General features: G+C 36.4%; 3 protein-coding genes across 4 annotated transcripts in view; 2 read left to right on the top strand and 1 right to left on the bottom strand.

Annotated features, from left to right (window-relative positions):
- LOC107042514 (putative inorganic phosphate cotransporter) overlaps window positions 1-7,729 on the bottom strand; it is a 13,697-nt gene extending 5,968 nt beyond the window's left edge. Inside the window, exons 1-6 of the mRNA XM_015263587.1 lie at window positions 7,304-7,729; window positions 7,152-7,220; window positions 4,898-5,170; window positions 3,429-3,999; window positions 2,592-2,911; window positions 2,282-2,526 (exon numbers count right to left, since the gene is read on the bottom strand). Coding sequence (XP_015119073.1) covers window positions 2,282-2,526; window positions 2,592-2,911; window positions 3,429-3,999; window positions 4,898-5,170; window positions 7,152-7,185 — 1,443 coding nt within the window. The 5' untranslated portion in view covers window positions 7,186-7,220; window positions 7,304-7,729. The remainder of the gene's footprint in view (window positions 1-2,281; window positions 2,527-2,591; window positions 2,912-3,428; window positions 4,000-4,897; window positions 5,171-7,151; window positions 7,221-7,303) is intronic.
- Window positions 7,730-11,765: 4,036 nt separating this feature from the next.
- Window positions 11,766-14,301, top strand: LOC107042532 (26S proteasome regulatory subunit 8). The gene is made up of 4 exons (XM_015263602.2): window positions 11,766-11,993; window positions 12,076-12,220; window positions 13,078-13,991; window positions 14,101-14,301. Exons 1-4 carry the CDS (start codon window positions 11,979-11,981, stop codon window positions 14,239-14,241), a joined length of 1,215 nt encoding a protein of 404 aa, XP_015119088.1. The 5' UTR covers window positions 11,766-11,978; the 3' UTR covers window positions 14,242-14,301.
- Window positions 14,302-14,922: 621 nt separating this feature from the next.
- Window positions 14,923-22,156, top strand: LOC107042505 (cyclin-dependent kinase 11B). 2 transcript variants are annotated; one of them, XM_015263579.1, is made up of 7 exons: window positions 14,923-15,091; window positions 15,244-15,417; window positions 16,368-16,571; window positions 17,831-18,283; window positions 18,799-18,984; window positions 19,724-20,495; window positions 21,316-22,156. In XM_015263579.1, exons 1-7 carry the CDS (start codon window positions 15,078-15,080, stop codon window positions 21,985-21,987), a joined length of 2,475 nt encoding a protein of 824 aa, XP_015119065.1. In that variant the 5' UTR covers window positions 14,923-15,077; the 3' UTR covers window positions 21,988-22,156. The 2 variants fall into 2 exon arrangements, with proteins under 2 accessions (XP_015119065.1, XP_015119057.1); XM_015263571.1 differs by having other exon boundaries at window positions 17,816-18,283.
- Window positions 22,157-26,405: the final 4,249 nt, after the last annotated feature.

Below are 26,405 nucleotides of genomic sequence, written 5' to 3'. Positions count from 1 at the left end.
ATAGTCCACACGCAATACCCCCTTCCCGTGTGCACTTCTAGTGCGGTAAGGTTTTGAGGTGTTTTCTTATGTTTTCGGGTATGAGAAATCCGAATCCGGTGGTATTTTTTATGTAGGTGCGTGCAATTAATAGTTATAAACAAATTAAGTGGTTTTTTTGATGATTTTCTTTTTTTATGGGAAACATTGGCAAATAGAAGAAAATGTTCATGACAAAAGTTGTTCCTTTTTGTGTAATAAATAATGATCAATTTTTTAAATCAAAATCCATCAATCCGTTGCCGAAATATGGTCCACCAGGTGAACGCGGGAGGATGTGCGGCGCGCGCAGTCCGCTCGAACCTCTTCCGTGTCGCGTACGCACCCATTTTCACATCATTTTGATACTTTCGTCATGGATGCAACAATTGAAGGAGTAATTCAAAGAAGATAATCCTACATAGAAGTCAAAATTCAATTCAAACATAAGAAAACACCTCAAAACCTTACCGCACTAGAAGTGCACACGGGAAGGGGGTATTGCGTGTGGACTATTAGGTTTCGAGTTCGCTACTGAATTGCAGTTGTATTTTTCCATTCAGTTTAACTTTAGAGCTGTTTAACGAATCAATTAGTGGTGATTTTTTTATGGTGATAGAGCATTAGCCACATCGGCCCGTACAGGTCGTACTATAATTCCAAAATCATATAGAAACGATCCGTACTGGCCGATCTGAGGTGATGAAACCGTGAAATGTAAATGTAAGCGCCTGAAAACAGTTACAATCACCATCGCTTGAGTTATTTGAATTTCGCACTGATGAGGCGTGTTGATGCGTGATGATGTGATCATTTTCCACACGTCCCAGTACAGGTCGTACTATAATTGGAAATTCATATAGGAACGACAAGTACTGGTGAGTGTGGAATGATACGATGATTGGATCATGAATTAAAGCTACGAAGAACGATGAAATTACCTGAATTGTTGACTAGTAATTTTGAAAAATAACGAAACCTCAACATTTTGAACGGCAGCAAAACGAGAGTTCCCAAATTTGCTTGAATTTTCAATGAAAACATCAATATTCAGCGCATAATCACGCTGAATTTTCAATAACTTGGAAATTTACGAATGTATTTACCGGAATTTTTCTGATTTCTATTTTCATAGAATAATTGAATTGAAATTTATAGTTTTCATTGATTTTTCCCAAAAATTGGGAATTTACACTTATATAACTATAATATAACGAAAATAACACGAAAATTTCCAAGCAGTGTACCGGAAATTTCAGCTCAAACTTTCAACAGTGAATACAAATGAAATTGTCATTTTTTGGTCAGTTGACTAGTAATTTCCAGGAGAGTGACATTGAATTCGGCTCAGAGGGAGAAAAATGATTGAATAATTAAAATGAATAATTGATTTCTAGTAACCTTCATTATAAAGTGGGCTGAAATTTACAGTTTCCATTGATTTCTCCATAAAATTTTCAATTTTCAAGAAGTCTACAAAGAATTTCAGCCAAAAATTTAAACAATGTAGTGATGAAATCGAAACCTAAACTTCTACCATAACATAACTTTCATGAGATTATTCATTCAAATTATTCATGAAAGTCATGTTACTCAGTTATTGAACAGATGATTGCCCATTTTTCCAGGATTACGAGTACTGATCGTACTATATTTATACAACATACAGAAACGACACGTGTCCGTAAGCCTGAAAAATCCTCCCTCCAATGACGCAACAAGTGATTCAAGATGAACGACCCCTCCCATCCCGAGTACAAGTCGTACTATAATAAAAATGACATATAGAAACGACGAGTACCCAAGGATCCGAGGCGAATGTTAATTAGATTAGATGAACAGATGAACTAAAGGGCCCATTCCGTGGTAACTCGTCGTACTATAATTCTTATCCCATATAGAAACGAAAAGCTACTACTGACTGAGCCCTCTAAATGTGCGATTCAATCCCCAGATGTGTGCGCTATAATTATAATTAGTCGTACAAACGACGAGTTCATTCAAACTGGAAAGCGCTATAATTGCCTCGATGGAACTTGATAAGCGAAATGATCTCGTATCATGCAATGCATGTGCTAATCCCCGTGTTACACCGAAAATACAAAAACTATGATTGAAGCAACCACAACTTCTCAGTACTGGATCCGTACTATGAAAGTTATATAACACAGTACAAGATAGTACTGAGGTCTTGGGATTGCAAATGAAAAATTGACGAGCAATGACGATGAAGGTGTGAGATCGTTAATTTTCCATGACTTACGCCGTATTTTCCAGCAACTTCTTCAACGACTGGTGAAATAATTATCCCCGACAAGCATCCAATGGTATTCATTATTCCGTAGAGAAATCCTGCGTAATTTGGTGATAAATCTTGGTTATTTGATAAGTTTGAGATGGAGGCGGCACCGTTGAAGCCGAGTGCAAGGACTAGGAAGACATTCGCCCAGAAGAAGGAGCAGCCGAGGTAGCCGACGATTATCAGGCAGACTCCTGGCAATAAGTGGGCTGTGAAAATAATCAAAATCGTGATTAGGGACACCTGAACCGCGGATTGAAATGAACAATCTTACAGAAAATAGTGGCTATTTTCCGCAGGGCAGTCACAGACATAAACTGCTTCCTTTTGATGACATCTCCAGCCCAGCCGAAGAAGAATGCAAAGAGGACTCTGCTGGCCCATGGCAATCCAGCCACAACACCACCTTTTGTCAATTGAAAACCCAGGGCTTTTGTCTGGTACAGCATCATGCCGTTTTGATAGAAAAATAACAGGAAGAGGTTTCCGAAATGACAGAGTATCAAACATAAGAATGGAATTGATGTCATAATCTGGCGAATGGGAGTTTCGCTCAAGGACGGCTTCTGCTTTTGAACAGTGCCTGCTTGGGCTCTGTGTGAAAATTAAAATATTAATCCGTTATTATTGCGATCAATTGCTGAGAGAAAAGGATATCCAAGTACTTTTACAATGATTTTATTATTTACACGTTGCAGGTCCGAATTTCAATCCCGAAATTGAACCGTAAGGAAGCATTTAAAAAAAACGTTGGAGTTTACTTTTGGAGAAAGATTGATGAAATAGTTAAAAATATTATAAACATTTATAAACAATCAATTTGTTCGGAATCGTTCAGCATCGTAATTTCAGTTATTTATTTATAAACAACGAATGTTAAAAAAAATAATTCTGTGCAAAATGGAATTTGAATGACGCTGGATATTCATGATTTTTTTCTAATTTGATCATTGAAAATGGTTGAATCTGTAGTGTAGTCTGTACCAAACTGTAAAAGATACTTGGATATCCTTAATTTGAAACAAAGATGATCAATTATTTTTAATGACAGCACGAGAATAATTTTCTGTACTTTTTAAAAAATTTGGGTGAACGAAAAAAGTCTATTTACTCTAGGATGAAGTTTTTCTCTTCCTCGGTGATGCCCGGATGTTCCTCCGGTGAGTCCCAAGCGAATAGATACCAAGCAACCACCCACACGAACATCATAATAGCCGGTATATACCACCCACTCTCCCAATTAATGCTCTCAGCGATTCCCGAAATCATTCCGAATAGAAAAATGGAGCCAAAAGTCCCTCCTTGCAGGGTCCAAACGAATCGTCCTTTTTCGTCCGGCGGGGCCCACCTCGCGACCATTGTGTGGCAGGCGGGAAAAGTGATGCCTCCAGTAACGCCAATGACCACTCGCGATAGTGCGAGCGCTATCCACGATACGTGAGCTAATATCGGGCTGATTAGGGATACGACACCAGCGAGAATTGATGACCAGAGGATTGCCCGCCTCGGGCCCCATTTTTGGGCCACGACACCGCCTATGAAATTTCCGGGCACGTTACCCCAGCTGTACGCTGAGATCAGTTGGCCACGGATGAAAGGCGTCCACTCAAAGGGAGTACCGGAGAACAGATGCATCCCGGCTGGAGCTGGGGGTGCCTCTGATTCGTCGTCTCTGAATGTTACTGGAAACATTCATCATTTTTTGGAGATTGATGATGCGGGAGGAATCGGGGCGCGCTCGAGAAATTAAGGGGGTTTTCCACTTTGACAAAAACTGAGGATGTTTAGATAAGGGAAGAATTTTATGATTTTTTGGGGCGATGAATGTCACGCAGGAAAAATTAAATAGGAAAAGCTTGCGCTTATTAAAGCAATTCTATTTTTTTGCGCCAATTCTATTGAAAATTATGATAAATTTTGTTACCCTATTATTTGTTTTTATTGGAAAAACTTAATAATGTTGATTTTTATATAAAGTCTTTCGTGGGAATTTTTTATGTGAGAATTCTTGGGGATTATCTTTTAATTTTTTTTCTTGGATTTTGTTGTGGGGAACAAACAAAAATACAAATGAAAAACTTATGGAATCTGAAATCAAGAAGTTCTATAGAATAAATACGAATCGGATAATTTAAACAGATAAATGAACATCTACTAAATTTTTTCAAATATCTCTCGAAAAATCAACTGATCAATTGCATAATTTGCAATAGAAATGGGCGCAAAATCGAAAAGATTTTTCAATAATTCTATAGAATTAATTAGATTACTATTCTGCGATTTTTCCTAAAAGAATTCTTGGGAATTATTTTCTAATTTTTTTTTCTCGGATTGTGTGACGAGAAATGATAAAAAATACAAATAAGGAAAACCTTATAAAATTTATACTCAAGAACTTCTATAGAATAAATGATTGACCAGATCATTGAAACTGATAAATTAACATCTATTAAAGATTTCCATCAAATATCTCGAAAAATCGCGTAATCAATCGAAAATTGTGTAATTTGCGATAGAAATGGGCGCAAAATCTAAGAGCGCGATTCGGGATAAACAGCCTTGAAAAAAATATTCTCGTACCATTGAGGCCGGGGAAGACAGTCTCATTAGTGTCTCTCTGAAAAATAGCGTGTAAATACTCAGGATCCTCCACCTGATCAAAAATTATCGATCTTCCCTTTCGATTCGCCTGGGCTTCAGCATCGCGGACACATGCACCCGAGAGTTCATGCTTATCCCCCATCGTTCGTATCATGGGGACCGCTAATATGCTCATCTGCAGACGGCACATGTAGCTCGTCCAACAGGCAGTGAACATCATGATGCAGATGATGACTCGCGATGGAATCCATTCTGCAAATGGAGTTGAGAATAGTCATTCCATTTTTCATTACTTGACAGGTTTGATTTATTGAATCTACGAGAGTGCGACTTACGCAGGAATTTCCACATTTCCGATTATAAGTTACGATCGAAATGTTTTTAATGACAGATTCAACGGATACTATGAAACTAGTTTATTGTGAAGAACATTCTTCGGTGATAAAACAATATCGGTTCATTGCTATGGAAACAAAGTTATTTCGGAATAAAAATGACTTCGAAAATCCCGGTTGATTCGGTTCATTGTTCAATACGAGAAATACCGGAAAACAGGAAACTGATGGGAAACGAGAGGACTCTGTAAACAACTTATGCAATGTTCATTAACCTGGTTGAGTGACATCAATAATAGCATGGCAGTTGTGTCTGCAAATCGTTATGTGATGAATCGATAGATATTGTGGGGTTTTTGGATGATTTCGGAGGTAAGGTCAGTCTTTTTATTATGTATTAGAAATAAATAACAGGTTCACGAAGAAATTTCGTTGAACTTTTGAATATCGAGAATATTTCGAATCGAAACTTTTATTTTCAATATTCTATTCTACTATTCGTTCTATTTATCAAAAATTTTATTCTCAATAGGAAAAACCGTGATTGAACTAAGAATTGAAGAGAATAGGATATTTTTTCTCATTTTTTTTTAGTAATAACAAAAAAGAACTTTGAAATTTCTATCAACGTAGAGACGAGATGAAATGCTCAATGAAGAATATGTTTTCCGCTCGTTTTGAAAATACAAATTTAAAAAGCCGTTGAATTTTTGAATTTTTTCAAAAAATTTATTCATTCTATTATTTCCAATATTATATTCTATTATTCTTTCTATTCATCAAAAATTTTATTCTCATTAGGAGAAACCCTGATCGGATTTAAGATTGGAGAGAATATGAGATTTTTTTTTTTTTTTCGACAATAAAAAAACGCCAATTTTTTCGAAAATGAGATTTTTATCTACATCGAATCTTAAAGTGGCCAAAATAATTTTTATGTCCTCTCAAAAAAAAATTGTACGGCCGAAGAAAACTTTTCTGCCGAAGGTGAGAGTTGTATCAGTTAGAAGTTTCTTACGGCAGGGCGACGAACAATTTTTCTTGTCATAACGGCCGTAGGCAGCGCTTCACGGACGCTACGCATCCGTAAATCGCTTCCTGACGGTCGAAATGACAAAAACTTTTCGTTTCCCCGTAAACGAAAAAAGGCGCAGTCCGCCACTCGATGAATGTAACATCAAATATCGCAGTCTCATTCGAGTTTCCACTGATCAAACCCTGGGATTAATTAATTTCGAACTTCTAAATTTATTTTTTTCCTGAACTCATGAGTTTGTTGTTAACTAATTCTGGTGCGCCTGAGCCTTCGTTGAGAATCCCTCATTAAAAGTTATTCTTCTCAACAACAAAATTCCGGACTAAAGTAACAATTGAAAAGAAAAATAAACTCTTTATTCGGTGAAAAATAAAAAAAACTCTGAAGTCGCTATAAACACATATTTTCTTTCTCGATTTAAGTAAAAAATATTCCTGATCCAAGAAGACGCCGTTGAATGGTATAGAATCCCGGAGATTTCAAACTGAGATATTCTTCATTAAGAACCATTTCACCCTTCACTTAGAACCATTACTATTAATAGGAAATGTCTGATCGAATTAAAGATTAGAAAAACTATCGTATTCTCGATTTCAGAATTCGTTTTCCGTAAATTAGATTAAAGTGCGCTAATAAAAACTTCTCCAATTTAATTTCCGAACTTCTTCAATCTAATTACCGAAATTACACAAACATACACTTTAACGTGCATTACCCGCGTAATTACCTCCCGATTCCGATTTCAAACGATTGATTAATGGGCCAAAAGCCGTAATTCACCGATTGCAACTGCAGAAACTCTACCAGAACTTGTAAACGACTCAATCCCGAACAATTTTCCCTCCAAATAACAATTACTTACTTGGTGTTATCTTCTGGTAGATTTTCTTGTACATTTTCGATGTCTCAACGGATGGGCGAAGTAAAAAAACTGAAGTCAAAAATCAAAATTAACAAACACTGAAGACGCTGATTCTCCGATTATTTCCGAACAAATTTGAAACTCGCACTGACTTTAACAGGATGTGAATGCACATGAAAAATCACAGAACGTGTCACCTCGATACTTGTGTATCGAAAATCAAGGAGAGACTGATGAAAATTTGTTGCCAACAGGCAACTATATAGGGGCTGACGACAGTGAGGGCGGAGGGGGGGCGGGCAGAGCGTCTGCAGAATTCAACAGGACTCCCTCAAACTACTGGATAATCCAGGTAGTCCTTCAGGCGAGGAGGGGGTCCAGGTATATCCGTACGGATATAGCCGGCTGTCGCCTATTCATACTTTCTGGAAAGGAAAATTCCCGAAATATTGAATGGAAAATGCGCAGGCCAGTCTGTGATGTTTATGACCTTTCCTCCATTCCGCACTTGGTTGCAATAACAAGAAAACTTTCGAATAATTTTACCAACAAAGTTGTTCTGGATATTTGAATATTTTTTTCGCATTTGCACTTCGATTTTTCCTCGAGCAATGCGGTTATCAATATTGGACAGTGGGTGCACGGTGGCACGTACCTTGAGTTTTTTTTTTAATTGTATGTCCATTTGGTGAGCGCCATGCGATAAAAAGTGAGCACTAAGGAAACTGACGAATGTAAAACATTAAGAGTCGCTTCAATATTTTTGTTTTTATGAGACATGTTGGAATGCGAAGCGAGGGGAAACTCATTGAACTGCACTTTTGTTTACTTTGGCTCTTGAGGGGGTCATGTATGCAGAGAAAAAAATTGGGGGAAAATTACTGAACGAGTCAAGTAATCGTGGAGCGAACTCGATTTTCAGTTTTTTTCATCCTGTCTGGGAAATGCGCGAGACAAATAGTGAATTTTTCTCCGTTTGATAATTTACTGAAGACGAGGGTAAAATTATCGAAACAGTTAAATTTACCCTGCGTTACATGAAAAATTATCTCAGGGAACGTGAATGATTGCTCAATATTGCGAATAATTTTTCTGCAACGGAGAATGATTTTTTTACCGAGGGCGTTCGGGAAAATTTCACTTCCGTTCGTCCCCATGACCTTCAGATGGGGGCAAGAAAAACAAGTGGAAATTGCTCTTATATTGTATATAGTATAGTTGTTTTGTTAATAAATTAGCAATATGCTTCTGAATGGTAACTTTGCATATCATTTCCTTCAATCATGTATGATTCATTGTTAATAGAAAATTTTCATTTCTACATACTTGAATGAATTTGAAACATCACATTTGAAGAAACAATCAGAAAGCTAATTTTCAGGGAAAGTCAAAATTTGCAATTCGCAATTTTAAACAATCACCATAAAAATCAAAATCATCTTTTAACTTCTCCTTAATGGAATTCGAACAAACATTTTTAGCTATGATTGAATTAATTTGAAGCATGATATTCAAAGATATCCCCGGAATTCTCATTTTCAAAAAATGCAAAATTTTTGCAAATTTTCTGATAAATCAAAATAACGATTATTGAAAAACAATTTTTTTCACTCAACCAATTGAGAACATTTTTTTTACTTATCGTGAGATAACCGATTTTCGAGAAAAGTCGAAAATTAAAAAAGCGAATGGATGAATTAAATTTTAATTAATGCAATTGATAGGGCTCAACAATACCTACATTAAAAAAAAAAGATTCAATTGCATCCAATCATTAGCGAACAATTGAAGAAAAACTTTGTTACATACGTACACACACATACACACGTACCGAGGAGGCCTAAAGATTGCATTTTCGGACTTTTTGAATCATACTGGATCGATATAACACAAAAAATCCAAAACTTAATTTTGGACGCTTCCATTCCGAAAAACAATGGGGCGCGGGGGAGAATAGGGGACATTTTTCGACCCCCCGCACGCATTTAATCCCATGCTTTCTAGGGGTTCGCCGTGCGGCACCGTATTTATTTTCCAGATTTCTAGCTTCGGTTCCTGGTTTGAAATTTTGTCGCATGGATTAATGCATTATTATCTTCTAGCGAAGGGGTAGAAGCAATTTAAAACATTTTTCTTCTGAAACACGATTGGTACTCTTAATTTATGTAAGAGTTGCGATGAGTGAATTTTCCCCCCAAGTACAAAGAAGAATAAGGGAGAATCAATTTCTCAGGTTTTTTTACTCTTTTCCACCTAGCAGATTGAATGCATTCGGAACCTATCTAGAGGTCATTTTATATACGTTTTTTTATTGGACCTTCGTAATGAAACCAATGCACGAGGGGGTCATAAATAAAATAAATAAAATTTTCTTAGAAAAAACGAATGTTTAAAAAAAACTATTCTGCGCAAAATGTGCTTGGAATGACGCTGAATACTCTTGATTTTTGTCAATTTTTTTTCACGCAATTTAATTGACAAATTTGATGATTGAAAATGACTAAATTAAGGATTAATTTATGGAATAAAGAGCAATTAATTAATTGATTGTCGTGCTGTGTGTCACAAACTGTAAAAGATACTTGGATATACTTAATTCATTTTTTCGAGATGACCCAGAGAGACAAGTATGATTTCTGTATCATTTTTTGGCTTAGAAATAAAAAAATTCAACTAAATACGGCTTTCCAAGTAGTCTCTGAATACCTCACGTTGGTAATTCATGCATATTTCCAATTGTTTATCGCTCTATTGGATAACTAATGGAGTCATAAATAAGAGCAATAAACACCAACCAATCTGCAGAAAAATTGAAAAACGCGAGTTGCAAAAAAACCTCAAGTGAAGAAAAAAACTTGCATCTAATCTTCAAAAGATTAAATATAGCTTAGGAATGAGAAAAAAAATCAGACTACAGAAGGCAGTATACACTGATAGAACGGTTTAGTCGAACCAAACGAAACTTTTTAACTATTACCACGATTCGTTAACTATTAACGAATGTTAAATAACGAATGTTAAGGGTGTTAACAGTTAAGAATCCTCCGTTGGTGCACCTGAATCGTTCCACCATTTCTATCAGTGTAGCAATATAATTGCGAGACGAAGCACCAGTGAACAATATTCTCCACTTTATTTCGAAGAGTGCCACTAAAGATAGCCAGTAGAATTTATCAAATGAATGTGGGAAAAACACACAGAAAAGACTTGAGGTGAAGAGTATAAAAAATTTAAACATTGAAATATACTGATGAAAATGAATACTTAAGGCGTAAAATGCGATTATAATTGTGACAGATGTCAATGACAACACGATCAAGTCGAAAAGTAAAATGATAAACTTAAAATTATTAAAGAAGGGCTAGTTATAGCCCGATATCGTGACTATATTTTCTCCATCAATATCCTTACGAATTAACTGAATTAGTTATTCACGGGAAAAATTACTAAAATTACTAAAACCACAGAATCAAGTAATTTGCGCCGAAACTGTAGAATTAATTAATTGATTAATTTACCATTAATTAATAATAATTTATTATGAACACATTATAATAATGTATTAATTAATTAATTAAGTACTCTTTATTCCATCAAAAATTATCCTATGGACGTGAATAATTGCTCAATATTGCGTCATCATACATATCGGTAGGAATTTTTCTGTGTCGGAGAATGATTTTTCCACCAAACGCGGTATAGCAAAATTTCACTTTCGTCCGTCCGTATGTCCTTCCCAGTAGCCGAAAAAAACCCCTACCAGTGGGGGAAATTTTGCTGCACAGGGAACAGAGTCTTTGCAGCCATAAATATCTCTTTACCGAAGAAATGGTAAAATACCCTTCGCAAAAAGTATTTTTCCCTCAGCCGCAGTTTTCTACATAATTTTTCCCCAATTTTTTTCTCCGTCTACAATCACTCAGTTCTCCAAAAGTACAAGACATTAATCCTAAATATTCCTCTAACCCCCCAACTGCACCATCACTTCCCAAAGCCTTGAAACTGTCCCCCGTAGTTTGTAATCCCAAGGTACCGGTATTACGATAGGTACATGACGCACTACCCAACAATAAACCACCTCTCGCCCTTCCCCGAAGGTCCCGCCGCCCCTTCAGGTAGTGCAATAAACCCATCAAGACTGTCAGTAGAGCTCGAGAAATTAATTCTCAAAAATTTTCACCTCACCTCTCCCACCCCGAGGCCAAATAGTCTGGGTAATCCCTTCTGACCGCCCTCGATGCATCGCATTGTGACCTGAGTCATAAAACAGACCGAAGAAACAATAATTCCCAGGTATGCCTCGCATTTTAGAATTCATAAACGAAACATCTGACCTCAAGCATTCGCTCAAAATTTCTCCTCTGTATTTTTTCAAGTTCTTATTCCCTTCATACTTACGCTCTTGTCTTCTGTATCCGAGGAGAGGGACATCCTCGTCAAAAATCCGGTCCTCACAGACCTCAATGTCATCCATTGCTAGCCATTGAATCACTGAGTCTGGGGGCATTACCCACAGTTTTCATATTTATTATCAGTTAAAGTGCGAAGGTCATTACGCACATTTCGATATTGAAATAATTCTCTCGCAGTTGGATTTAAATGTCACGAGGGAATCCCAGTGGTGTTAAATCCCCTGGCTCTCAATCTAGGGATTTTCGGGATTACTGCGAGAAAATCACTAGAGTGACAAGCGTTTTTCCAGGGAAACGAAACTATTCAGACGATTTACACAGTCGCTCCGGATTTATTTCCCAATAATTGGAGTAATACGAGTGGAATTTTGCATTATTTAGGCACTTGTAGAATAGATAAATACTGCGTCCCATCATGACGCTCAACAAGGTGAGGAGAATCTACCTACATTGTGATATTTGCATTCTTGGAGCGCGAGTTTTGGTTATGTTGAGCTCCACTTTTGTTTCAGATGGAGGTGGACGATAAACTTTCAAAGGGCGAGGGTTTCAAGCCTTATTACATTACGAAAATCGAGGAATTGCAGCTTATTGTTGCGGAGAAGGGGCAGAATTTGAGGAGATTACAGGCACAACGTAATGAACTCAATGCTAAAGGTATGGAAATTGTAGTTTATTTTGTGGGTCAATTTAATTCCCTCATATTCTCATTGTTTTTTATCGTTTACAAATGGAAATTCTCTGAAATTGAATTATTTTCTGAAACATTACCTTTCTGGGATTTTTTTGCTATAAAAAATGAATGATTTTGCTTGACTGACAATCATTATTTTTCCGACATGTCACTGAACCCAATTTCATTTAAAATATCAATAAAAATAAAGAATAGTCAATATTAATGTTAATTAGTTTGCGTTCAATTAGAATGTAATGAAGCTTTCGTTTTTTTTTTCATATTTTGATATTGATATTTTGAAGTTTAGACAAATAGTCACTATTCTTCATGAGTGTCTTCATACAATGAAATAGTCTATAAACATGAGAGAAAATATTCTGACAGGAAAGAATTTATTAATAGAATTGATCAGTATTATATTACAGTAGCAACAATAGACTATTAATGTCAATTCAATTTATAATTTTCTATTGTTCCATCAATTCCACTGAACTAAACTTTGATATTTACTTCAAGCATCAACAAAACGAATAGTTAGAATTTTTCATTAATGCATTGCTCCAATGAAATGATCCAAAAACTTGTCAGGAAATATTCCAGATCTCAAATTGACTTGAAACGAAATAGTTAAACGCCACAAGAACAATTTATGAAGAAAATTCATCAGCAATATTGACAATATAATTTATTGACTATTGATTTTGTTTTAATTCATAATTTTCAATTGCTCTGTCAATCCCATCGACTGAAACTTCGACATTTATTTATATTATATTTATATTATTTATTTATATTATTTATATTATTTATTTATATTATAATGTTTTTTTTTTTTTAGTGCGTATGCTTCGGGAAGAGCTCCAACTCCTGCAAGAGCAAGGCTCCTACGTCGGTGAGGTTGTAAAACCAATGGACAAAAAGAAAGTCCTCGTGAAAGTTCACCCCGAGGGAAAATTCGTCGTCGACATTGACAAGAACATCGACATAAATGACGTCACTCCAAACTCACGAGTTGCCCTTCGAAATGAGAGTTACACCCTTCATAAAATTCTCCCCAACAAAGTGGATCCTCTGGTGTCCCTCATGATGGTGGAAAAAGTTCCAGATTCGACTTACGAGATGGTAGGGGGTCTCGACAAGCAAATAAAGGAGATTAAGGAGGTGATTGAGCTGCCAGTGAAGCATCCTGAGTTGTTTGATGCATTGGGTATTGCCCAGCCCAAGGGTGTTTTGCTTTATGGCCCACCAGGTACTGGAAAGACCCTCCTGGCTAGAGCTGTAGCTCACCATACTGAGTGCACGTTTATTCGTGTCTCTGGATCGGAGCTTGTTCAAAAATTTATTGGCGAGGGCTCGAGAATGGTCAGGGAGTTGTTTGTCATGGCTAGAGAGCATGCACCGTCGATTATTTTCATGGATGAGATTGATTCCATTGGCAGTTCGAGAATTGAATCTGGCTCTGGGGGTGACAGTGAGGTGCAACGTACCATGTTGGAGCTGTTGAATCAGCTTGATGGGTTTGAAGCCACGAAGAATATCAAAGTCATCATGGCTACCAACAGAATTGACATTCTGGATCCTGCTTTACTCCGTCCTGGGAGAATCGATCGTAAAATCGAATTTCCACCACCAAATGAAGAGGCCAGGCTCGATATTCTCAAGATCCATTCGAGGAAAATGAATCTAACTAGGGGTATTAATCTGAGGAAAATTGCAGAACTGATGCCTGGGGCATCTGGAGCTGAAGTTAAGGTAAAAATTTTCTTCATTTTCTTTAATTGGGAAAATGTTGACTGTTTGATTTATGTCGATGGGTGAATTTATAGGGCTTTACTAAGGGTCGTTCGGTCTTTATTTTCAGGGTGTTTGTACTGAGGCAGGTATGTACGCACTTCGTGAACGTCGAGTGCACGTGACGCAGGAGGATTTCGAGATGGCAGTTGCCAAAGTTATGCAGAAAGACTCTGAGAAGAATATGTCTATTAAGAAATTGTGGAAGTAATTTTTTTCGTTTAAATGTATTGCTAAGGAATTTAATAAATGCTCTTACTTATTTCGATAATTTTTGTATTCTATCGAGGTTAATAAATTAGTCAATGGTGAATGAGACAATCAATTGTTCTCAGGAATTAGTTTTCATTGATTATTCATAATTTGAATTAAAATTCATAATTCAAACTGATTTTTGGATTTTCGATTGTCATTTTTGAGGTATGATAAAAACAGGAATGGTCCAAACAGACATTTTTAAATTTATGCATCACTCATTAGTCGACATAGACGGGAAAAAGTTCTTTAAAAAATTCCAAGGGGACTAGGTAAATGATAGGTGAATTGGAAATCGTCATTTTTTATTAATAATAATTAAAAATTTCATTACGAGTGAAATGAAATTTATTCACGTGTGATAATTGTTCATTTGGATTAAATTATTTAATTATTTGATTGAATACTGGATGAATGTGAAACTAGAATTAGTTATTTCGGACAATTAAAACATTTTCATTGAAATAAATACAAGAGATTATTAATTTCGAACTGAAATATTGTTCAAATGAATCGAAAAATTCCAAATAAAGAGTTTTATTCGATTCAAAAGTGTCATTTCACCCGGGAAAAACCGTCGGGTACGTTCAATTTCAATTATTTTCCGTGTGACATTCTGGCGCTGCAATCAGTTCAGTCACGATATAGAAAACGGTTGCAAAACATTTTATTGGGCCTGGATAAACAAACTCTAAATTCATCAATGAAAAGTTAATTTACAGCATTGTTGACAAGTTTTCCATTCCGGTTGCACCCTAATCATTAATTCCACGAAGTTCTCTCTCCAAAATCATGGATGATTTCAGGTAAGAAACGATTCAATGATTTTGAGGTTATCTGGCCTCTAAATATTTCACTCACCGGCGTTGCCCTCATTTTCAAAACCCCCCAAACGATAATCACCGCGAATTTCCTCAAAATTAACAATTGAATAACTAACAACTGAAATGTTACTCAGTTTCTCTGAGGAGGAGGGCGCAGACACTGCGGATTCCCTGGACATAAAGCCCCCTCAAGCAACAGTTGCCCTCCACAAATCAGGCTCCTCACGTCGCAGAGAGAAGCACAGTGATAGACGTGACAGACGTGAGGATAAAGAGCGAAAATCTCGTCATCATGACAGGGAAGAGAGGTACACAATGAGATAGAAATGTTTTTTATTCAATCCTAGTGTATCCTGGGAGGATTCTGAAGACAAACCATTTAATACAACATTTGCAGCATCAGTATTCAATAATATTAAGGATATCCAAGTACTTTAGCTATTTTTTCTACAGTGAAATGCTTTTCTACTTTTGTAGTGGAACATCAGAGCTTTCATTTGTGCCCCATTTGACCCTAACGTCCCGGACATTTTATAATGATTTTATTATTTAAACGTTGCTGGTCTGAATTTGAATCTCGATATTAAACCGTTGGAAAAAATTTTAAAAATCTGAAAAAAATATTAGAAAGTTTTGGAGGAAGATCGATAAAATAATTAAAACATTGCAATTTTTGAAAAAAAATATGTTTTGAGAGTTGAACAATGTTATTTATTTATTTATAATCAACAAATGTTTAAAAAAATTCTGAGCGAAACGTAATTTGAATGACGGAATTCAATTTTTTATCACGCAATTTAATTGATAAATTTGATGTTTGAAAATGGTTGAATCTATAGTGGGGTCGGTACCAAACTGTAAAAGATACTTGGATATCCTTAAATTCGATCATTACACACTAAATACAGTATATAAATTTTCCATTTCTTTTTCTGTTGTATTTGTTTTTGTTCCTCGATACAAAATTAAAGAACAAAAACTTGAAAAATTCATACCTATCCATAGAAAACAAATGTCAACAGAGTAAATAATACAGAATAAAGAAAATCTATTGGCTTTTCCTATAAAAAATATCTATTGAAAACAGTATGGCCAAGTTTCATAATTTTTAATAGAATTTCTGCGTTAGATTTTTCTCATTAATTTTGTTATGCGCGTATATCTGCAAATATTTGTTGATCCCACAATTTGTTCATTCATAAATTTTTCAAAGCTTCATTCCATTTAATTTATCCAATTATTTTTATTTTGAATTTAGATACAGAGATAAACACAGACATCGAAGACACGGGATGGAGTCTCTAGACAGATCCGACCGTCCAGACAACTCCAAGAGGGACAGAGAGCGGACTGAGAGGCTGGACAGGGGCGTGGAGGCGCACTCCAGGGATGGAGAGTCTTCCAGACATGAGAGGAAAGACCGCAGCACTGGGGATCGCGTACTCGAAGATCTACGAACTAGGTGAGAATCAATTCATCTTCATTAAGCTAATATTAGAGCCCTGTGAGATATTCATTAAAAAATCGTAGTGATTGTGAGCTCTAACTCTCTTCATGCTTTCTATTATTTTATTTCTGCTGTTCTTCTTGTGCAAACTGTTGGAATTTTTTGACCAATTTCCGTGAGTAAGTCTGTTAAATTCAGGAAATATTACTGAAGGATTTTTGGAAATTAGAGCAAAAATTGAATGAAAATTATTCATTAAATGATGGGAACATTCTAAATAATGTTATGAAAAGTGTTGAATAAATTAAAAATGAGAAATTGCAGGAAACTTTGTAAATCCATTAATTAAAAATCTGATAAGTAAATTGAATCATTTCGGCGTAGAAAAAGGGATTCGGATAATCCGAATTTTTTAGCTCAATTTAATGTCCATACTTAAACTTTAAAGGTGTACAGTATTTAAAAATGCATTGCCCAATTTAGCTGACGAATATAAACGTGGAGCGTGAGTCAGTTTCACAAATTCCGTTGATGCATTGGTTTATAACTTTACAACTGCATTAATCGTGATCCGCGTCCAAGTACAACATCATTCAACTTTACGAAACGTTTAATAATCTCCTAGTACAATCCGCTATTTCTGATTCTCAAAGGATCTTTTCGCGTGGAGAACGTTTCTCTTTTCACAACACCACCACCCAATTCAGCTGACGTATAAAGGCGTGGAACGACATAAGTTAATTTCAGAATCAATTTCACAGCACAAGTAAACAGGCCTGAACACAATCTTTTTATTTGTCTCTCTGAAGTTGACATAAAATAGATATTTGATATTAATTTTAACACAACGAAAAATTAAATCGTTTCCACTAATTTTTCTGTTTCACTATTTGAATCTACATAAAATGTTCTTTTTCGTACGAAGTATTCATTTACCATAAATATGATTAAGAATATTTCCTGTTCTTATCACCTTCCTTGATGATTTTGATTCCTGTTTCTCTTTTTTTTTCTCGTTGAAAAAAAAATTCTTCGAATAATAGAACGAGAAAATTCAAGGAATTTCGACGAATTCCTTCAAATATTTGTTCTTTGCTCGAACTATTTACATACTATTTGATTTGTGATGTTGAACACGAAAATTTCAAGCAGTATTTTGCCTAGCTCTGCACGTAAATAATTTCCCTGACTGTGCATAACCCATCCATATTTTTTAAGGAGTCTTTATTACCAGATTTACTAATAATACTCAACACAAGGACCTTCGTTTCAAGATTGCTGGACAAGCGTCGTGAGAGACGCGACGATCCCCGCGATATGCGAGAGTATAAATCAGAATCACGACGTGAATTGCGTATTGAGGAGACAAGGGACAGACGAGAGCTGAGGATAGAGAGCCGGGAGAGTCGTACAGTGTCTGAAGATGGTCGTGATCGTCGTGAGATCAGAGTCGAGGAGCGAAGGCACATGATGATCGAGGAGCAGTACTCGGAGTCCGAATTGATGGAGAGAGTGGAGAGGGAGAAGAGACACAAGAGGAATCACAAGCACGAGAGGACAAGGGACAGGGAGAAAATTGAGAGGGACAGGGAGGACAGGGACAAACAGTTGCGGGATCCCATGGAGATTGGACAGGACAACGAGGGGGAGCCCATGGACATTGCTGATGCACAAGTGACATCGAAAGATCCCAAAGAAATGACGGAACAGGAACTTCGTAGAGAAAGGTACAGGGGCGAGTGGGGTAAAATGGACAGTTGTGACTTTTATTCAAATTTCATTGACTCATTGAATTTTTAATGAAGTAGAATAATTTTTTTTTTCAATGAAAAGTACATTTCTGCCTCTTCGTGACTCTAGACTGAGATCTGAGATTGGAAAAAAGTTGAAAGTGTCCATTTTGTCCCATTCTCTCCCACTGTTAACAACTTTTGGCTGAAATTTGAGTCAAAATTCTATGGAAACGTCAATGAAAACTAAATTTCAATTCAATTATTACATGTAAATTAATAAAAATAGGGACAATTCAGGTAAAGGTATTCGTAAATTCTGAATTAACTGAGAATCCACGCCGCTTGGTAATAAATATTCATGTTTTGATTGGAAATTTCATAGCTATGCAGAATATTTTCTCAATGTTCAAACTTTAAAATACTCAAATGTTTTTATTATTTTCGGATTGATATTTTGTTGAACAGATTGATGGAATTCTACAATTTTTTATGCCTGTTTTTTGTTACAGATTCCTGGAGGCTGATCGAGAAAAGGCTGCGAGGAAGGAAAGAGCGAGATTAGAACTGGAGGAACGTAGATCGAGACGAGGGGAGAAGCGAGTCCACAGTCCGGAACCTGATCCTGATCAGTCTGTCGTGGAATTGTCTGATGAAAGTCGAAGTGAATCTGATGATGAACGATCGAAATCGCCGAAGTAAGTGTTCTTCATATATTTACCAGCATTTTCCATCAGTTTGTTATTTACTGGAGGAACTTAATTCATAACATAATATGATAGATAGTTCTTCAAATTATTTATAAAGTGGTTAAAATTTTCACAAATCTTCTTTTTCTTACATGAAATTGATTTCTTATATAATTCAGAATTTAACTAAATTCGTTGGGATTCCTATGAAATCATTTTTGAAGTAGAAAATTGATTGATAAATAATTTATTTGAGGCTTTCGCAAGTTTGAAAAATTGTAATTTTAATCATTCTATGAATGCTTTAAAAAGTTGGATTTCCATTTTTTCAAAATTTATCATTTTTCCTAACAGTTGACAATGGAGAATCAAAGATAGCCCTTTAAAGGTCAGAGAGAGCTTAAAGTATTACAGACAGAACTCAAATTTTGAAGATGAAAACCTGGAAGTTATCTCGAAGAATTGGAAAGTCAGCGTCAAATTTTGTGATAAATCATTCATGTTTCTGGGGTCTCCGAAATGGCATGTGATGTTAATTTCGTACATTTCTAATTTATTCTATTTCGCTACACTCAACGCCTCAACTGAATTTTATTTATATTACTTTAAAACCAAGTTTGTTCAAGTTCAAATATTGTGAAGGATTTCAGCAGAAAAAAATCGTTTTTAGTCTTTCAAATATCCTTTAAAAAGTGAAAATACGAAATTGTCATGGAGCTAACATGATTAATTTGTCAAATTGCTCCAGATCGCAAAGACATTCCTCGGAAGACCGCAACAGTGGAAACGAGCGTTCGTCGGACCGTCACACCTCTGACTCCTCGAGCTCCACCTCAGACGACGAGGAAGACTCAAACGACTCAGCCCACGGTTCGAAGGAGGACTCCAACGATGGTTCAGACTACAACAACGCCAGCCCCTTATCAGTGGATCGCCTCGCCAAATCCGATCACTCGGACGGTGACTCTCCCGGTCGCGTCGAGTCGAACGGAGTGAAGCCAGAGGAGGAGGAAGAGGAGAAGAAGAAAGAAGTTGTCCCAGAGCTACCGCCGTACCTTCCCGCTATCCAAGGCTGCAGGAGTGTCGAGGAGTTTCAGTGCCTCAACAGAATCGAGGAAGGGACCTACGGGGTAGTCTACCGAGCTCGTGACAAACGCACCGAGGAGATCGTCGCCCTGAAGAGATTGAAGATGGAGAAAGAAAAGGAGGGCTTTCCCATCACGAGTCTTCGGGAGATAAATACACTTCTCAAGGCTCAACACCCGAACATTGTGACCGTTCGGGAGATTGTTGTTGGCAGCAACATGGACAAGATATTCATTGTCATGGACTATGTGGAGCACGACCTGAAGTCCCTGATGGAGACCATGAAGCAGAAGAAACAGGTTTTTATCCCGGGGGAGGTGAAGTGCCTCATGCAGCAGCTCCTGCGTGCAGTGGAGCATCTGCATGACAACTGGATACTCCATCGAGATCTGAAGACATCGAACTTGTTGTTGAGTCATCGAGGGATTTTGAAGGTTTGTTATTTTGTATTTTATTCATTAAGAGGAGGTTCACTGTGGGAAAAAACGTTTTCGTTTTTCGAGAAAAAAATTGAAAGTACTATTTTCCGTGCGATTTATTGAAAAGTCAACTTGACAAAAATCCCCAATGTATTTTTTTGAATAGTTTTTTAAAAATATTTTTTTAAAGGTGATTTTCCGATTACAAAAATTAGAATCTCATTTTTTAGCCGTCGGAGATAAATTCGACATACTAAATTGGATTTCTGAGGAAAAATCACGCAGAAAATAGTATTTCAAATTTATTTTTCTCGAGAAATGGAAAAGTTTTTTTACTGGGGTGAACTTATCTTTGAAAATCCAACAGCCTAGGTCAATTATAGGGTCAAGTCAGGAAAAATCCAGTGAATTCGACGGAATCTTCTATTGGATTTCTATGAACATTCTATTTGTTTTCGACTATTTTTTTTTGTAATAGAAAATTTCCAAGAGAGTGTATTTTATCGAAAAAAAAATCAATAGAATTTCATTTTTCTAATGAGACATTTTCTATAAGAATTCCTCGACATAAATTTTCTGTTTTTTCCACTCTATGGTCCTCCCCTTTTCATTTAATACATGAAACAAAAAAAATAGGATATTTGAGCCTACGCATTTGTTAGAAAATATCTCAATAGAGTAAATTGTACAGAAAAATGATATAGCATTGATTTTTTTCTATAGAATATTGGCCATTGAACATCTCAGTTGAAAAAAAATAATAGAAAATTCAATAGAAATCTGCAATACTATTTTACCTTGAATATGATTAGAGTTGTCATTGTAATTATTGAAGGTCGGGGATTTCGGTCTGGCGAGGGAATATGGGTCCCCCTTGAGGCAATACACACCAGTGGTGGTGACTCTGTGGTACAGAGCACCCGAGCTCCTTCTGAATGGAAAGGAATACAGTACTCCAATAGACATGTGGTCAGTTGGCTGTATCTTCGCTGAGTTAGTGAGGATGGAGGCGCTTTTCCCAGGTAAATCTGAGATCGACCAGTTGAACAGGATTTTCAAGGAGTTGGGGACACCCAGCGACAGGGTATGGCCGGGGTACAGCAAACTGCCGATGGTCCAGAAGATGACTTTTGGGCAGTACCCAGTGAACAATCTCAGGCAGCGATTCCACATGTTCCTGAAGGACCAGGGGATGGAGCTGTTGAATAAATTGTTGACGTACGATCCTGCACAGAGGATGACTGCAGAAGATGCGGTTAAGCACGGGTATTTCACCGAGGCACCACTCGCCATCAAACCTGACATGTTCCCAACGTGGCCTGCCAAGTCTGAACTAGGCGCGAGGACGGCCAATGCCTCGCCGAAACCGCCTAGCGGAGGCAGGGAGTACAAGCAGCTTGGGGATGGCGATGAAGCTGAGATCAATTCCTCTGGAGGATTCCACATGGGGCTTCTCGATGGCGGCAGACCTCCGCCTGTGGGAGGGGGTTTCCATCTCAAATTCTGAGTGTTTGATGCAATTCATTTAGTTATGCAATTTGCGTGAATGGAGTTGTATTGTGGGCGTGACACTGTTAAGGATTATTGTTCAAGCTACTGGGGTAGCTGATTATCCATTGAATTTTGTATAGAGCAATGTGGAAACCATAATTTTTTAAGTGAAATAAAGTTGGAGAATGTGGACATTTTGGTTTCATTGTAGTGTAGTTTGATGTGTTTTTTTATCATAAGATTTTCCCTGCACCGAAATCAAATTATTATATTTCTTTTGAGGTGAATAGTCATTGTTATTGTTATTTATTTATTCAGGACCCAACAGCCGAGAAGAATTGCAGAGCCGAATCATATTACACTTCGCGATTATTTGACTGGAGAATGCGCCATTTGCAACGATAGAGCTGAAGGCTTATCAATTTTTTTGCGATCATAGAATCTTGAGAAGATCCTCGTCAATTCTTCCTGAAATCAAATCATTATATTTCTTTGGAAGTGAATATTCAGTGTTGAATTTTTGTTTTAGTTCGTGAATTTTAGAAAATGAGATAGAGTAAAAAAAATAAAAATGCTGCAGTTTCTATCTTATCGATTTATTATATACTACTGCAAGAATATACTTAGTAGCATTCAATTTCATCCATAATAAAAAGGAGACCAATAAGAATATTTTTTGTTGTTCACTGAAATCGTTCGAAATTCAGTTCGAAATGTTGCGCAAAAATTGGTATCAATTATTCAATGTCCATCTTCCTGGTTAATGTGAATTTTATTAGAATGGAGAATTGCATTGTTTTGGCAATGACAACAATGAAACGTTTGATCGGTCTGTCGTGTTGATGTACGCGCGGAGCGCGCATTCGATCTCGTACGTAAAATTAAAGAATTGTCACCGTTATGTCATGTTATCATTGCACAACTATACATCAGTGTCCTTATCAAAATTGTCAAAACAATCGGGTATAATCTATTTATCGATGAAGTCCCTGTCAACCAAATCCACCAAAGTTTCACATTATTCAAGTTTATTTATCCAGAATACTTATACATCCATGAAACTTTTGAAATTGATTGTTAGAAGAAATGTCTTATATCTTTCGACTACAATAATACAACGAGTGAAACCTACAATCGGTGCAGACTAGATAAATACATTTTTGCGTAACACTCCACAATAATACTTTCATAATCCAAAACTATGTTAAGAATTACGCATCGTCCTATTTCCCCGCACTGTTCATGTTCTTCGGCAGCCCTAGGAGTGAATTGATGATTTCCGAATTGCGTTTTGGATGGCACATGATTCCGCGCTGAGGTAGTAGGTAGAGTATCCTCGCTAGTTGCAGCTCATTGTCCTGAGATGAATTTTCATATTAAGTGACTAATAATGGATGCAGAAAATACTGCTATAGACTGAGAGAAAAAAATGTTTTCTCAAACAAGTCCTGTTTGAACTGAAAAAATCACTAGTTGAAAATTACCAAAGAATAAAATTTAGTACTGATCATTTGAAGACTGTCCAGAGATGGAAAATTATTATCGCAAATATAGATTCAGTAGTTCTAACAAATTTTTATTCTCTGCGCAAACAAGAAATACCATTTCGAGCCTACTTCTTCGTTATTTGATACTACAATACGTAGTTTGTTCCCGAAAAATGTTCGTTTTATGTAAAACAGGGGATAGTTGTTTTTCACACACAAAAAATTAATTTTTGAGTAAAATAATAATGAGAATATGATAGCAATCTCGTAGCTTGGAACGAAATATATTTTTTGAAAAACTTCCGTCTATAAGATATTTTCATCCTGGAAAGACACCGTCTCGTGTAAATCATCCGCCTCTTAAGGGGAAACGGAACCCCTGCGTTTATATGGATCTTTAGAATTGCGTTTTCTCCTGCAATTATTATTTTTTATTCATTAAACTACTTCATGACTCAACAATGCGATAATCGAGTCGATAAAGTAATTTCATAGACAGAAATTAATAATTGTAGGAGAAAACACAATTTTAAGATTTGATGTAGACAAATGGGTTCCGTCTCCCCTTAAGCCAAATATTTCGTAATTATTCATGTTTGAGACTTTCAAATTCGAATTTAAAAAATCTGTTTTTGGTCATTTTTAAATAGCGATTTTCTCAGCCCAAGCAAGAGTTGTTTGAGAACTTCGTTTTTCTCTCAGTGTAATACCACATTATTCTCTCGGTGTAATATCTCAAGGTAATACCACGCCTCTCCCATACGGAAAATTCGCTGTCATCAGATCGCGATCAGCATCGTCAATGGTACCGAGTGTTGAATCTACTATGATTACCAGAAGTATCACAAAGAAGATGGAATTCACGTTCTTAGTTGAGGGCTTCATGCTCCTGGAAATAAAATTTTATGTATTTTCTCAAGTTTCTTCATTGAATAAAATGAATAAAATTTTTAATCAGTTATAACACTTCCATTTCGCTAATAATTTCGATTCAACTTGAAAATCCCAATTATTTTTATGAAAATTCATGTACTACCTCTGTCCAATTATCTGCCCCTTCCCGCAAAATGGTAGGATGTGGAGTTTTTTAGACTTCGATTAAGCTCTGCGATCCTTTCCCAGACGTTTCCAAGACAATTCTGCCGTTTCATTATGATATCCTCGGGATTTTATACTATCAGATAATGCAAGCATGATCGAATCCTGTCGAAAACAGTCAAGAGAAAGCTGATGACTACTGCGGAATACAGAAGATATAACGCTGGAGCTTGTAGCAGTCTCTGAGCTCTATTACGCGATTGAAATCGATATAATTTTTTCCTCTCAATTCGAATTAAATGTGGAGAAAAAAGTTCAGGAAAAATTACGCGACGCTGAGAGAAATATTGACATAACATCACAGAACTAACTTCTTGCTTCAAATATCTCATCTGTTCAGGATAAAACGCTTTCGATAAGAATTCCCCGTAATGAGTCAGACCGTGTAAGAATCCTGTGAAATGTTCGTGACTTAAACACGAACACTTGGCGACGAAGTGAGAATTTCTTCCCTCAAAACATCGTTTGTTTCATGTCAAAAGGCGTATCTTATTACGGTCAAAATAAAAACGTGAATTACGCCCAAATGAAGTGTCTTTTACGTTTCACTGAGCGCATTTCACACTTAGGAAATCGTAAATTATGATCTTAATAGAAACGTATTTTGCGATTTAAAATACGAAAAAAAACATCGTATTTTACGCTTGAAATAATTTTTTTTCCTCCATTGTTAATTATTAATTATAAGAACAATCGTAATTTACGGGGGTTTTGAGCGTAATTTATGAATACGAAATAAAAATTTCCTACGATCGCTGACAGTGTTAGAATAAAATCGAAATTTTTAAGAAGGTTGCAGTAATGCTTTTTAATGAACATTGAATTTGATTCAGAGAACAAAAATCCTGAGATTTCAAATTTCACTGAATTTCTAATTCACTTCAAACTCAAGAGTACGTTTACCTCAAATTTCCTGATTTCTCGTAATTTTCACGGAATAATGGAACTGAAATTGACCGTTCCCATTAATTTTTTCAATAACTTGTGAATTTTCAATGACAAAATTCCCCGAAATTTCAGTGAAACAGCCATTTGACAAAAATTTCCAAAAGTTTACCGGAAAATTGAGCCAAAAATTTTTGCTAATCCATAAGTTCAGATGAGTCTTAATCCTTCGTTATGAGCCCATCATGTTCAGATGAAAGCGTGTGTGTGGGAAACGACACCTTTTAGGGGCCCCATACCATGATTAGCTTCGTTATTACCGATTGACTTGTATCAATACATTAGCCCCACCATTTAGCGCTGATTGAACCGAGAATTTATGCTCAATTTTTGGAGATAACCCGCTGGACCCAAAATGAGAATAAATTCCTCGAGTCAATATAAACTTTTTTTTACAAAAATCCCAGTCTCCCAAAATACTCGTTCCCTCCACCATAAATTTGTCCACTTTTAGAACTAGTCTTAGAACAGTTTCTTCAGCGATTCTGATTGCCATTCATTATAAAACTTAAATCCCCTGACTTTTGATTTGACATTAAAAAGGGAATAAAAAATTCTCATCAACGGAGACTATTGAACCGAGTAGAGATTCGAACCGTTATTTCAAATTTTCGAACAAAAGGACGAGGTGTAGGACTCACGCTATTAACCAGAAACCAGCTTGGGTTTGGCCTGAGGCGGCCTTGAACCGATTTAGTGTTTTAGTCTCAGCGACATGGTCGCAAGCACCATCGCGACAATGTGACGCCTCCTCTCGAGTCAGTCAACCTGTTCCAGTTTACTCACATCATTGCTCCTTTCGTCTCTGAAAGGAGCTTCATTATCATAACAGGCGTTATTTGACACGCAGCCAAAAAACTGTGTCTCTCCGATGAGTATGACTAGAATCAATGTTTATAAAGAA

Source organism: Diachasma alloeum, unplaced genomic scaffold (assembly GCF_001412515.2).
Source record: "Diachasma alloeum isolate Michigan unplaced genomic scaffold, Dall2.0 Dall_scaffold_00179, whole genome shotgun sequence".
Classification (NCBI taxonomy): domain Eukaryota; kingdom Metazoa; phylum Arthropoda; class Insecta; order Hymenoptera; family Braconidae; genus Diachasma; species Diachasma alloeum.
The sequence above is the reverse complement of the archived record's forward strand: the minus strand, read 5'-3'. Positions and strand labels throughout refer to the sequence as shown.

Coding starts and splice junctions, on each gene's coding strand:
- LOC107042532 (XM_015263602.2), top strand. Junction 12,221..13,077: donor TAATGAACTCAATGCTAAAG/GTATGGAAATTG, acceptor TTTTTTTTTTAG/TGCGTATGCTTCGGGAAGAG. Junction 13,992..14,100: donor CATCTGGAGCTGAAGTTAAG/GTAAAAATTTTC, acceptor CTTTATTTTCAG/GGTGTTTGTACTGAGGCAGG.
- LOC107042505 (XM_015263571.1), top strand. Junction 16,572..17,815: donor CTCGAAGATCTACGAACTAG/GTGAGAATCAAT, acceptor ACTCAACACAAG/GACCTTCGTTTCAAGATTGC. Junction 18,284..18,798: donor CAGGAACTTCGTAGAGAAAG/GTACAGGGGCGA, acceptor TTTTTGTTACAG/ATTCCTGGAGGCTGATCGAG.